At 27.0% G+C, this 14,868-nt stretch overlaps 2 protein-coding genes across 16 annotated transcripts in view; one reads left to right on the forward strand and one right to left on the reverse strand.

Annotated features, from left to right (window-relative positions):
- The window catches only part of LOC122528831 (laminin subunit alpha-1), a 370,357-nt gene extending 361,752 nt beyond the window's left edge, over positions 1-8,605 (forward strand). The window contains exons 30-43 of the mRNA XM_043654368.1: positions 796-1,036; positions 1,493-1,666; positions 1,743-1,909; positions 1,992-2,150; positions 2,235-2,383; positions 3,151-3,438; positions 3,526-3,694; positions 4,433-4,852; positions 5,245-5,433; positions 5,818-6,152; positions 6,312-6,618; positions 6,742-7,180; positions 7,529-7,897; positions 8,109-8,605. Coding sequence (XP_043510303.1) covers positions 796-1,036; positions 1,493-1,666; positions 1,743-1,909; positions 1,992-2,150; positions 2,235-2,383; positions 3,151-3,438; positions 3,526-3,694; positions 4,433-4,852; positions 5,245-5,433; positions 5,818-6,152; positions 6,312-6,618; positions 6,742-7,180; positions 7,529-7,897; positions 8,109-8,251 — 3,549 coding nt within the window. The 3' untranslated portion in view covers positions 8,252-8,605. The remainder of the gene's footprint in view (positions 1-795; positions 1,037-1,492; positions 1,667-1,742; positions 1,910-1,991; positions 2,151-2,234; positions 2,384-3,150; positions 3,439-3,525; positions 3,695-4,432; positions 4,853-5,244; positions 5,434-5,817; positions 6,153-6,311; positions 6,619-6,741; positions 7,181-7,528; positions 7,898-8,108) is intronic.
- A 3,217-nt stretch (positions 8,606-11,822) lies between these two features.
- Positions 11,823-14,868, reverse strand: part of LOC122528836 (patronin) — a 150,461-nt gene continuing 147,415 nt past the window's right edge. For all 15 annotated transcript variants that reach the window (XM_043654384.1, XM_043654389.1, XM_043654393.1 and 12 more), the window contains 2 exons: positions 14,383-14,665; positions 11,823-13,682 (listed from right to left, as the gene is read on the reverse strand). In XM_043654384.1, the coding sequence (XP_043510319.1) occupies positions 13,538-13,682; positions 14,383-14,665 (428 nt within the window). In that variant the 3' untranslated portion in view covers positions 11,823-13,537. The remainder of the gene's footprint in view (positions 13,683-14,382; positions 14,666-14,868) is intronic.

Genomic DNA, 14,868 nt, shown 5'->3' on the forward strand with positions numbered 1-14,868 from the left:
TGATTTCAGAAATGGAGTATTGTATATCGAACTTTTATAGATATTTTACATCCATAATATTTTTTGCTAGCATGTTACTTTTTCTATTCCATCGTATAGCATGCATAAATACATCAAATATGTCTAATATATAACTTTGAGATGACTTTGAATATTGAAAAGATAATTAAATTTTGAAACGAAGTATGTGAATTTTTACTTTCTATGTTATAAATGCTCAATATAATGTTTATTAGTAATGACATATTTTAAACGAAAAATCACGAATTTTGATGTTCTCTTATAAAATCTTTACTACTTAACAGATAGGCAAAAACCATATTAAGAAAAGTAAATTTTTGATGTATGTTAAATAATTATTGAATTTTATTTTATTGATTAAGAGCGAAAAAAACGACTAAAAAAACTCTTTTTAAATTACAGATTTTAGTATCTTTATTGTCTGTATGAAATTATCAAAAAAATTACGTATAGAGTTAGAAAGGATTAATTTTTAAATTAATTTTCAACAGTTTGTTTAATATATACGAATTTGGTTGTGATTTTGGTATTGAACCTTGTCAAAATAAATAATAAAATTTCCTAAATGTAATCAAACGGCCAAATGTGCATAAGGTCGAATTTTTAAAATTATTCATTTCCATGAAACATGACCTTCATTTTTGGCTTTAGTTTAAAATACCTACGAAAAAACATATCCAGATCAAAAATTTCAGTTCGGATAATATGCAATAATTCCGCAATAATTTAATAATTTGTAATAACATTTATGTTTATAATTATTGGTATTATCAGACATTTCCTGATGGCCCCAAATTAAAATCACTCTTGGACAACGCCAAAGAAATATTAGTAGCATCCTCCAGACAGGAGAATAGTGCAAATAAACATGGAAAATTAGTACAAAGCGCGAATGAAGCATTGGAATTACAAAAGGAAGCTGTGAATATTTTGAAAAATACTCTAAACAGTACTGGAATGAAAGACAATCAAGTCAATGTGAAATTGCAAAAATTGCAAGATGACAGTAAGAAACGTAAGATCATATTGTAATTGTTATGTATCAATTAATATATAATACATAAATATAAATAAACATAGTTAAACATTTAAGGTTTCCTGCTGATTATTGTGACCGTAAAATTTCAAAATTTTTATTATAATATTTTTTAGAATTATTTATTTTTGAATTGTAATTAATAGACTGTAGATTTTTACATATTTATGGAAACTTGAAAGTTGTGAAAATACATATGCAAAAATATATAAAATATTTAAAGTGGAGTATCTGTTTCAATTCAGTAAATAAAACAAATTTCTATTTTCGTTCCTTTCAGTTACGTTTATAAAAATTTAAAAATGCATAAAAATCTGCAGTCTAGCGATTAAGAGTTCTTAATTAATCTTGTCTTAAAATAAAATCTTAATAAAATTTATAATAAGATATTTTAATAATTAGTTCCTATTGAAATATTTATGTGTTGTTTTATAGTGCGTGAAAATGTTAAAAATATATTAAATGAGAACGAAAAGATATTAGAAAGTATTAAAAACTCGCAGAAACTTATTGGAGATTACAAAGAAGGGATTACTAACAGATTGAAACCGAAATTGTACGATTTGAAACGAGAAGGCGATTCAGAAATTAGTTTAGCCAGTGAAAAATGTAAAGTGTATTATACATTTTTTTCATGCTACCTGTGTATTCCTCATTATACATTCATTAAAAAAAAATTTTGCAGTGACAGAAGCACTTAGTAATATGAAAAAAGCAGATGCAAAATTAATAAGTTTATCAAATGCCGCCATAAAAAGGAAAATGGAATTTGACAAATGGAATAATACATTAGCTACAAAATTACAAAATCTCAAAGACAAGATTGCTGAAGCTAGAAATACCGCTGATGGAGTAATTATGATATATTTTTTGGAATATTTTAATTTTGTTGATACATTTGTTGAATAAATATTTAAATGAAATATTTTTTTAGATTCGTGTTTCTTTGAGATCAGCAGAAGGGAAAGAATGCAGTCGATCCTACAGACCATCCACATTACAACCAACATCAACAAACACAATTGTAATGACTTTTGCACTTCCAAAAGGGAAGAAAGAAGGCCCTCTATTTTATTTGCCAAGTAGCATAAATGTAAATATGTCACTCGAGTTGAATACAGTATTTTAAAATACGAAATGAGAAATATGTTATGTTACATTTTTGTTTCACTTGCAGGATGATTTCCTTGCTTTAGAGATCGTTGACAGGAGAGTGAGATTTGTATGGAATGTTGGAGGAGGAACAGGAATTCTTACACACCCTGAAACATTACAAAGTGGCGATCTTCAAGATGATACAATCTGGTATCGTATAGAAGCGGAAAGGTATATTATTTGAAATACTAATACACTATTGATATATTAATACTAGAACTATCATTACCTAAAGTGAAACTATGTCAGAACTTATATCCGAACTTATAATTAGAATAATCATTTATTATTAAAGAAATTTTTTATTTATATCTTTGAAGAGATCTCCAGGAAATGTATCAATATGAATTTATAAACTGTATAAAAAATTACAAATTGATTATTTTGACCATTCTGGTAGTGTAAATTTTGAATATAAGTATTTTGTATAAAGAATTATATTAGAAAGTTCTACAATTAATTCCTTTAAATACTTTAAAAAATAAAATAAGATTGCTATTATAAAATTGTTCTCAGACGTTCTGTCTGAAAAAAACATTTCAATAGAATTTCAAAGTCAAACGAATTGGCACATTTCATTGCTAACACTTGGACATAATACTTTTTAAATCTATTTTATATAATAAATAATATCTCTGCTCGGCAATACAGTAAAATTTATAAGGATTTCATTTATTTAAACTCAAAAAAAATTTTTACTCAATGCCCGATCAAATGAATTTTTGCTGATTGAATCCACTTACTACTTTTATTGTATGAAGAAAATATCACTAATAGAATGAAGAATTATTAAATGAATTTATAATTACATAAATTATTTATCCCATGACAATTTATATAAATAGAATTTTATTATATCTATACAACTTTCATCAACTGATTATTATCCATTATCTATTTTATATGTAAAAAATTGAAACATTGAAAATGATTTTCAGGGTACGTCATTTAGGCAAACTATATGTACGAAAACAAGCGTTGATAATGAGAGAACATCCTTCTGTAAGGAATTCGACAGATTCTGAGTACGCCCGCTTTGACATTACTACTTCAGATCGTGTTTGGATAGGAAAAATTCCTAGAACAGAGCGTAAAAGAACAGAGCTTGTTGCATCTAATGGACTTCCAGCATGTGTACATCAAGTTATTCTGGATGGAAAACCTATAGGTCTTTGGAATTTCATTACAACTGCACCGGATATGGCATGTGAAGCATGTGTGGAAGGGTAATTAATAAAAAGCTATAAATTTGTTTCATTTTTTGATATACAAAAATTACTATTTATTTTTCATATTTTATTTTAATGTTATAGAGTCGAAGATGCCAGGGATGATATAGCTTACAGTTTCAATGGAGAAGGATATGCGGTCAGAAATAGGGTTTCTTCAGGACCATATAATAAATATTCATTTGGAATATCAATTAGCTTCCGAACATTCGACGAGAATGCCTTGCTATTTTTGGCAATTAATCCAGATAATGTACATAATATTTACATATTATTTATTTTTATTTTTTTAAAAAATAGTTTATTATTTATATCTTAGAAAGTAAAAGGAAAGTAATTAATTTTTTTGTTAATTATTACTTAATTGAAAATTTACAAAATTGAAATTAAAAATATATTCTATTTTATTTTAAATACGTCATATTTGGTAATTCGTCATTGAATTTGACTATTATACTTGTTTATTCTTAGATCTATTAGTATATTAAATTTTTATTCTTATCTATTAATATAAAACAAATAAATATATAAAACAAATTTAATGGTTGAATAATTATGCGCAATATAACTATAAAATTTATTAGGATAACAACAGAGTTCTTTGCAACATTATTTTTCAATATTAGTTCGACAATACATTTAATTTAGTTTCTTTCAATCCTTGATCTCATTACACAACTATTTTTAAATTTATGTATTTGCTTGTACATATTACATAGAACATCTTGTGCTGATAATCTTACATATATAATATTCCGCTTCAAATCATAAGAACAAAATAATAGCATACATAAAATGATCCGGCCATTGTTATATTGGTAGCTAGTTAATGATATACATAAATATATAAAGTTAATGTATAAACATCTAATGCCAATATAACAAGAAGTATTGCAGATAATTATTAATCATTCTGATTTAAAGAAAATAAACTTTCTGGTATAAAATAAGCTTTAATAAAATATAATTATATCTAAATTTTTATTCACAGAACCAACACATTATGATATTCTTGCGCGAAGGAAAAGTGATTCTGCACATTGGTTACGGCGGTAATGTTAGTATGGAAATGTCTTCAAACTTTAAATACAATACTGGAAACTGGACAAAGGTGGATGCATTTAGACATTATCACTTACGTAAAAACATTGAAAAATGTAGTTTAAGTGTAGAAGGAGAAAGCGATAAAAGAATTGGTGCACCTGCACCTCAACCCAAAAAAGAAGACATTCCTGACTTCGTTCAGGCTAAATATTACATCGGTGGTATTCCACCAAGTTTTCGCGCAGAAAAGTTAATGTTACCATCGCAGGTTTCATTTCTTGGCTGTATGTCTAATATTGTTGTTGAAGTAGGCTATGATCCAATGGCTGAACAGTATTATGGTGTCGAGCCGACTTGTGCAAATAAGGTAAATAAATTAATTGTGAAAATATAATTATGAAATTTCTACCTAGATATTAATTAGTAGTAGATATTAATTAGGTAAATTTTAAATTAATAAGGTAAATAAATTAATTGTGAAAAAATAATTATGAAATTTCTATTTAGATATTAAAAATAAATAAATTCTTGTTCTATTTTTAAAATAAGTAATAAATATGATGTACATATTTTTTATTATGATATTTAATTAAAATGCTATTTGAATAGTTAAGAAACTTGAAATAATTTCTATAAAAGTATATCAAATTTTATTTCTCGTTTTAATGTTGAAAAAACAATTTATTTTTAGAAAATTTTGTACACGAATAAAGAGTAAATTTCATAAAAAATAATGATAATAAATTTTTATTTTTACAGCCGTTAAGGATAGTAGGATTTTACGGAGATGGTTATTTACAACATGCAGCATATACATTGCGTAAAATAAACTCCACAGTGAGTTTTTCTTTTAGAACAATGCAAAAGGAGGCTGTACTTCTTCTTTCTACATTCGAAGGACAAGAAGAACGTATGCCTTTTATACGACATGTGAATGATGACTCGATTGTAAGTATAATAGTATCGTTATCCTTTTACATTGAAATTAAATAAAAAAATATAATGCAAGCTATATATTACAACTGTACTCACAATTTTTTAATAATTTTAAATTACTTAATATTTGTTTTCATTAAATTTTCTAAATCCTATTTCTTCTTTTTGATAATTATTTGAAGCATTTTGAACCAAAAATGATAATATGTAATTCCACTGATAATATGTTATTTTCACTGATATTCCATAGCAAATTTTATTTTAAGTCTTTCATATTTCAATAGTATATTTTACATACTAATTTTCAAAAAAAAAAAGTTATCAAAATTTACTCAAATAAATGTTACAATAACGATCCATGTTTTTAACTTACAATTTCATTTATAATTTTTTCAGAAGAAAAGTTACTATTCCGTGTGCATTATCAATGGACAAGTGCAAGTTCGTTTAAATGCTGGGAGAGGAGAACTTGTTTTACAGTCAAATGACACTTTTAATGATGGAAGATATCACTCAGTAACAGTAATTAAAAGACGAAAAGATGTAGAATTGCGAATAGATGATGCTTATCAAAAGGCTGGTAAATTACCCACTAGTGCTGCTATTAGAGCCCCTGAAGAAAGCGGAGGATTATTTTTCGGAGGTTTACCAATACTTATTAACAATACCAATATGATTTCTACCATCACACCTTTGTATGGGGCCATTAAAGACGCGATATTTAATGACGAGTAAGTTAAATAATTAGTAAATTAAATAATTAAATAAAATTTTACAATATATTTCCAAAATATCTATTTAAAAAATCTATTGAAAAACTATAGCTCAAAAATTTTATTATATTCAATAAACTGAATAAAGAATATTCATTTAATTATTTCTTTTTATAGAATTGTTCAGTTTGACGAAGCTGTCAGTTTCGAGCATGCATTAATTGGCCGGCCTGGGCCGAGTATGGGAAAAGATCCTCCTACTTATACACCATCAGCATCGCTATCGAGAGGAATGTCTACTCAACCAGAAGGATGTCAAAAAGTGCCGTATTACTCTTTGGAAGCTGGTGCTCTCAAATTTGGAGACAAACCAAACAGCCACACGCAGCTTTATTTAAATTTTAAAAAATTTTGGGAGAAGAAATATGCAATAGAGTTTGATTTCAGGACGTATTATCCAAACGGACTGCTGTTTATTACTCCAGTATGTAAAAATTTAAGTTCTAAAATTCGTATAAGTAATTAGAGATCAAAGGCAAAATCTTAATCTGTATTATAATTTTGTTCATGTAAAATATTTTTAACTAATGTATCTTTTACTTTATAGGGCCATAGACCAAAGCACTATCTCATGGTCGTGATACGAGATGGACAGCTTTTACTCTTAGTGAAAAATAAGCAGAAGAAAGAGATATTGTTTAAAACACCGTTTAATGATGGTAACTGGCATCATGTAGTTATCAGCCATGACGAACGAAAGTTGACATTGCTCGTTGATTCCCAAACACCACGTACGATTAAAGTGCCAAGAAAAATTGGACTGGCCTCCATGATGTATATTGGAGGCTTGCCTGAAAGTGGAACACCAATACCTGAACAAGTGGTAGTTAAACTCGAGACCTTAAAAGGATGTATTAGAGGATTGAGGATCAATGGAAATGTGTATGATATGGTTGGTTCTACAAGTAGAGCTTATCAAGTAGGACAATGTTTCCCAAATGTTGAAAGTGGAGCTTATTTCCAGGATGAAGCATATGCTATATATAGTAAGCTATCTTAATTATAATATTCTTTATCTAATTTAAACATTATTAATTATTTTAAATTACTCTTTTATTATTTAATTATTTTATTTTTATTTGAATAAAATAATTATTTATTTAAATTATTTAAACTACACTGATTTGTAAATGCTAAACGGAAGTATTGAATGAAATTGAATAATTCAATAATCGTTATTATATCTATTATTAATTTTTTATTTCTATTACCTTATATATACATATATAAATAATATATTAAATATTAATATAGAAATATCAATATTTAAATAAATATCATACAAAAATAAAATAAAACTTTATCATATTAATAAACGAAATTCTACTTTACAGAGAAAAACTTTGAATTAGGTGCCGTGTTAGAACTTCAGTTAGAATTTAGAACATCAGAATTATCGGGTGTTTTACTTTCTATAACAGCACCTGGCAATTCGCCTTCAGTATCATTGGAATTGAATAATGGCAAAGTGATAATGTCTGGCGATTTAGGAGATAACAATCCGTTATATGTAGAACAACGTTTCACTAGTCCATACACGATCTGTGACAATCGATGGCATAGAATACAAGCAGTTTTTAATGACGAAGAATTGGCACTAAAAGTCGATGAGATGGATCAGAAGTATGGCCTTCCAGCTAATGTTAATTATCATATAATGGATTCTTCAGTCTCTGTTCCTCTATACATTGGTGGCTTACCAGGTAAATCTTTTATTTAATTGCGTTCCATTCAAAATTATAGCAAAACCATTATAATAAATAAATTATAATATCTTCAATATTAATGAAGAACTAAATTATTTAAATTGTTATTAAAATTAATATATTTTAAAATTATTATAAAATAAATAAAAATAGAGTGGAAATAATTTACTATTATATTTTTAAGTGTAAATTAATAATGATTTTGCAGCTTCTGCTCCAAAAGGAACATTATTAACAAGAGATCATTTCAATGGATGTATAAGAAATGTAATGATAGGGGGAGAAAGACGAGATTGGACAGACATGGACGAATTGCATAATATTCACTTGAGCTCCTGCCCAGTACAATGATAATCAGTACAATGTGTGAACTCCTCCGAGTCATTCAGTTTAGTTCCAAAGACTGTTTAAAGAATGCACAATCCTCGAAAGGTTTCTGTGAACTGTATTCAATGCAATTTCACACTGGGATCAAGTGCCATATCATGATCGAAAATTCTTTAATCATTAAGACATAAGATAAATGAAGCCAAGAGATGCTAGCATTCAAACGCATAAAGTTTACATTGATGTTTCTCAAACTTGTTTTAACTCTTTTAAAGTATTTCGATAACAAATACTTATAAATATCAATCGAACTACTTTATGTATTTATATATATGTATCTCTTCCTGATGATAAGCTCATATTTATATAAAAAATATGTTTAGAAAAAAAGATACACGATGAACATAATCAAAAAAGAAAAAGCTAATATTTATAATTTGTACACATAACAAATTTTACATTTAATTCAGCCAAAATATTTTTAAATAAATTTTTATTTACAAACGAAAGAAGAAGAAAAAAGCACTTCCCTCACATGTACCAAAAAATTTAATCTAATTTATATGCATTATGTACTGTTTTAACAAATTGATGTTGAAGCACTTATTATTTAAGTCCGCTTCGAAAATTTATGGATAAATTTATACATAACTTAATTGGAATACATTGATTAACGTTATTTTAAAATTTTTTAAATTACTTATTCAACACCAACAGTATATTTATAAAATATTTCAAAATATTACAATATAACTATTATAAAATAATAATGTAAGATAGAAACAATTCATTACACTTATATTGCTATTCTAATAAATATTTTAATAATAAAATTTATAACATTTTGAAAATACAATTGAAAAATATCTTCATATTTCTACACGTGTTCTATTAACGAATACAACAATCTATGAAAATTTAAATTGAATAAATAAGATTATGAAAAATTAAATTAATGAAAAAATTATATTTTACAAAATAAATTAAAATTAAGTGAATTCTAAAAATTTCAATTTATAATTTAACATTAAACTATCAGAATATCAATATATTATGTAGTATAAAATTCAAACGATTGTCCGTCATTAAAATGTTTTTTAGAATCAATATCAACAATAATTTTGGAAAACATAGTTTGAGAAACGATTTTTAATTAGCATTAACAAATTATGGCACGAATTAGCGTCAAATTGTATAATAAATTTGATACACAAAATGTCACAACATATATGTAAGTAGTAAGATCACTGCCATATAGTTTAATTGTAATTCATTTGTAAGTCACAAAACAATTGTACATCAGTATTTAAAGCTATTTATTATCGTTAATATAAGAGTACATAGCGATTTCGATTGAGAATACGATATAATGTATGAAATGGCTCTCGATCGAGACCGTATATTTTTTAAAAAGCAAAGAACAAGAACGAAAAAATGAAATTATTTTGTACTATTATAGCGGTAATACCGTATCGAATATTTAAAATGATTAAAAATGAGAAAAACAACATATTTAGCGCCCTGTAATAAAGTGTCCTTAATGAATTAATATGGTATATATATATAGGGAGAAATGTTTTTCACAAGAATATTTTAATATTTATGTCTAGTATTTTTCTTATTCGTTGAATTGTAATATATTATACATATGCAGAAAAATTAACAATGACGCCTTCGCTATTGTGTATAAAATATATAACAATGAGAAAGTATGGTCATCTAATTCATCCTCTTCTGTACTCCAAAGGTTATATATACATTTACATTACACAATCAATTAAGATAAAGAAGACACACTTAGTTCCATTTATATATATATATATATATCATTCACAGAAGAATAAAAGTCTATTGCAAAGTGGGTTATTAAATTTTATTGATGACATTCGCTGTAAGGTGCTAACAGTAAAATATGACCCAAATTTTGACTTGACGTACTCAATAAATATATATCATTGAGTAGTAGTTTCATTTATGCATATAAAAAAACATAATATTTACAGACATGGATAAATTGAACAAGTATGATTTGACAAAGTTTTCAGTTTCTTCCATTTATGACAATAAAAATGAAGGATTATTACATAAAGATAATCGTTTATTATTAGTAAGCGCGATTATTTATATTCCATTTTTCCCATCTCTGTGTTTTTTCGTTTCATTGTTTATCACGCGTCAGTTACCAACAGCTCACTAATAATATTTCTCTGCTTCGAAAAATATAAATATCAAGCACAAGCAATCACCCTTCCTTTCTGCAGTTACACATCCTTTTTTCGAACGTTCTCTATTTGTAGTTTTTTTTTTTTTTTTTACTATTTTCAATCTCTTTTTCACAAACCGATGTTTTTCCGTTAATTCTTAAGATTAGTGACTATTATATTGTTATTCGTAAATCTTCATTCACTGTTCGTTCACATTGTTATCGTAAACTTTTTAACGTGGCTTATGCCTTCAAACTTTATAATTCATCTTACGGCGTTTACCTATTTTCGCATTCAATATTGTCAGGTCGGACTATTTTCGGAGTCTGAAGCTCACAAAAATTTCACTATTCATCATTTTTTACGGCAATACACGCAATAGATTTTTACAATAGATGAGAATAGAATATAATGAACTCCTCTGGATAACTACGATCGACGGATTTTTTCTCATTTAACGTGAAATTTTTTTTCCAAGTCCTTCCATTACGTGTCATTCACCTCGGACATGAGGATGAATAAAATAATCTCAGGACAATTGAACCAAGTATTGTATCATTGCGAATTAAAAATATATTTTTCGCGATTATAATCGTGAAGAACATGAAATTCGATATGTTGCATAATTACTTAAGAATAATCAATACGGTCATGTTCTGCTATGCCACTGCAGAATATAGGAGAGTCTATTGTTACAGTCAACCTACACATTTTTTTCCCTTTTTTTTTTTTGTTCTTTCTTCTCGTAATGTTATCGCTTTAAATGCTTCCTATGCACATGTCCATCGAGTTAAAAAATACATTTTACATATACTTGACAAACAAGAAAATTTGTAAACAACATATGTGCTAAACTTAAATAAAAGAAAATTCGAGAATAAAATTCATAACAGATAGACCCTCCATATTTCTGTACAAAAATTATATTTTACTTCTATCTAGTTTCTATTCGCTCGTCCTACTGGCGTATTTACGAAAAAAAGATTGTATATGCGTTCAGAAAATTAAATCGTCAAGATGGAATCGTCAGTGCCAGTCCCACACGAATGGCGGATAGTTATAATTTATGGCACAATAAATAGTTCTTTCATTATTACATTATTATGCTAATTATCTTTCATGTACAATACAAGAACCGCATATTTCGTTTCGTTTGAAATCAGACTGACGTATTCCAGTAGGAAATGAGAACCATACATAAAAAAGAAAGAAAAATAAAAAAAAAAGAAAGAGAACGATTATCATCCGAAGAAAAAGGATCCATATACTGTTTACAAAATTCAAAAATTAAATATTCCACTTATAAACGGGTTAAACATTAGTCCGCTTCGTTAAAATTTATAACAATATACTAAGACATTTATAAATAAGTTAACACTCTTTCCAGGGTCTCTTGGTTACGAGGAATGCAGACTATAGACTATTGGATTAGAATGAATTAGGCCTAGAATACATTCAAATAAGTTATTCAACTAAAGTAAAAGCAACTTCAAACACAGAACTTTTGTTGTTTTAGTACTTCCACGTTCCAAATCATTTTCTGCTTTCCTCTTACAATGTTCGAAATAATTACAAGATTTTAAATTGTTCGATATATTAGAATAAGTATGTATTGCGCGCAGGAAAGAAAAATAGCAATTCAATCAAAAATTTTACCAATTCGTGGTCATTTTTAATGTCCAGACACTTCATATCAGTTACCAAAATCATACTGTTCACTCAGGAAACAAACTTTTACTTTTGGTACTGTTTGGTACGGTCTCATTCTCTCTCCCTTCTCAAATTCTTAAAAGTTTCTAATCTTATACCGATACACACTTCACAAGACTCGCTTCAAGATATTCAAATCAACGAGGCATTATATAAATTATATTCGATGGTACCTACACTGTAAAGGAAAAACATCCTCGCACAACATCAATTACATCCAGATCGATCTTAAGGCTGATTTGGTATTTTCTTTCACTAATCAGAACCAACTTATATATTTACAAATCCACATTATTATTATTTTTTACTTTTTTCGTTTGTCCGTGAGCTGGTTTTTTTTTCAACACTTTTCAACGAACGAATTACATTATCTACGTACGCTGCTGCAACCGTCAACAGCTGCAAAATCTCATGGTCAACGAAGAATCATCAATTCGCTTTTGACAATGATGTACACGATGAACAAAAGAATTTTAAGACAATTATAACGGATCATACGAAACAATGCTGAACTTCAAAATCACTTCATAAAAATATCGACTATTCTATAAATGAAATTCTCACGCAAAACAAAAGCATTTTGTGATTCTTTTCTTTAATATTTTCTTTTGGTTTTGTTCAATAGAAATTAATCAAATACAAAAATCACACTAGAGAATACGAATCATTTTATAGATTCTGTAAAAAAAACATATTCAAATTAATGATCCTCTATTCGCATTTAATAATCCATAGAAGTTAATGATACTACAATAATAATAATATAATAATAATTATAATAATAATAAGAGTAGTTTTAATTTACGCGTAACGGGGAAATATGTGCGAATTACTTTATGAAATATAAAGATGAAACGTTCATTTTTGTGATATTTATGAAAGCCCTGCCTCTCTCTTAGCAAAAAAAGAAATGATTTTATAAGAAAAATTAATTTACCTTTTACAATCAGTCATGACTTTCATTTACAACATAGCAGCTTATATGATTACAAGGCGTTACACGTCGAAAATTAGTCCGCAAAGATATTAGATATTGACAACAAACCATTCCTATTAATTAGATATTGATAAACTTACAACATAGTAATTGATGCCAACATTATCTTAAAAACAAAACAAAACGGAAGAAAAATACAAAAAGAAGAGATACAACAAATTACAAAAAAGAAAAAAGGAAACATACGTGGTAACATTACGCCGTTCAATGGTGATATGCAATCGTAAAAAACGTTGAAAATGATTGCACATCCGTATCTATGAGTCAGCATCAATCACTTGTTTTTATAAAATTGACTAAAAACGCAACGTTTGCATTAATTTAATATGGGCCTGTATTAAAATAGTAACTATGAACAACAGAGGGTATAGTAGCATAAAATGTGACACTTGTGTAAAACTATATGACGAGAGGCATGTCTTTCTTGTTCGGTAAATTCACCTTTTTACCTTGCCAAAGGCTGTTGTGTATCGTAAAGGCATCTATGGTCACAGTCAGATGCTTTGTGTGTACTTGAGAAAAGCATTTTGCTCCTGAATTGTATCTAGAAACAAAGAAGAAAATTAAAATTGCATAATCTACAATATCAGTTTAAAATAAGTATATATGCAAGTATAGTATAAATGAGAATAGAATGATTCTGTGTCAAAATATAGTAAAACATATAGAATATTTTTTGCATCTAGCTAAAATGTAATTTGTCGATTGCTGTTATATATATTTATTTGGAACGTATGTATAACTTTTATAAATTTTTTAACTCATAATAATAAAAAAAAATTTCATGGATTAAGGACTTATTGACATTGGTGTGTTTATTATTATATATAGAATATGTTTCAAACTGTATTATTCTTTTTCAAATTCTTATCAATATTTGCAGCCATATATAATTTAAAATTATTTTCTTATCTTATTAATATAATTACTCATATAAAAATCTATGTTAAATACGTAAATATCAAACTATGAATACAAATAAATTATCAAATTTATACGCTATAAAATAAATTAATATTGAATTGTCATAAAATCATTATCAGTCAAAAACTATAATTCTAGATTATAATTCTAGACTCTATTATTTATTAAAACGCCTTAAAATAATTTATATTTAAAAACTCACATTAGAAAAGATAATTTTCTTGTTATACATATTTTTGATTAATGATATGATTTTACATACAAAATGAAATCATAGAAATACATCAATAATAAGAACAAATCTGTGATGATAAACTTACTTGAAAAATTTGTCGAACATTTTATCAATGACTTGTTTCGGTCCAGTACCATATAACTTTGAAACTTCTTCTCTATCTGGGCAATATGAGTAAAGAGCTCGAAATTGGCAACCAGCATCTCGAAATAAAATAAGAAAATGTTTGCTTTCCGATCTTGCAATTTCATCCAGAACTCTTCTCTTCGCTTCTTTATTTACCGTACCAGGAAATACACAATATTCTACAGCATTTAGCATAATACCACGATTTGACTTCGTAGTTGGTTGTTTATACAATCTTGGACCTATTAACAAAAAAAAAAGTAATCTAAAATTCATGCAACGTACTTCATCAAAGTAATTGCTTGGTAAATAAGTTAATTTCTAAAATTTTCACGTGGAGCTGACACAGCTACTAATTTGAAAAAAATCATTTCTTTATAAGATAACAGTAAATTTTAATTTCTTTATCAGTACGTTAAACGTAAGTTATTAAAAAATTTTGCAT

Source organism: Frieseomelitta varia, unplaced genomic scaffold (assembly GCF_011392965.1).
Source record: "Frieseomelitta varia isolate USP_RPSP 00005682 unplaced genomic scaffold, Fvar_1.2 scaffold_264, whole genome shotgun sequence".
Lineage (NCBI taxonomy): Eukaryota > Metazoa > Arthropoda > Insecta > Hymenoptera > Apidae > Frieseomelitta > Frieseomelitta varia.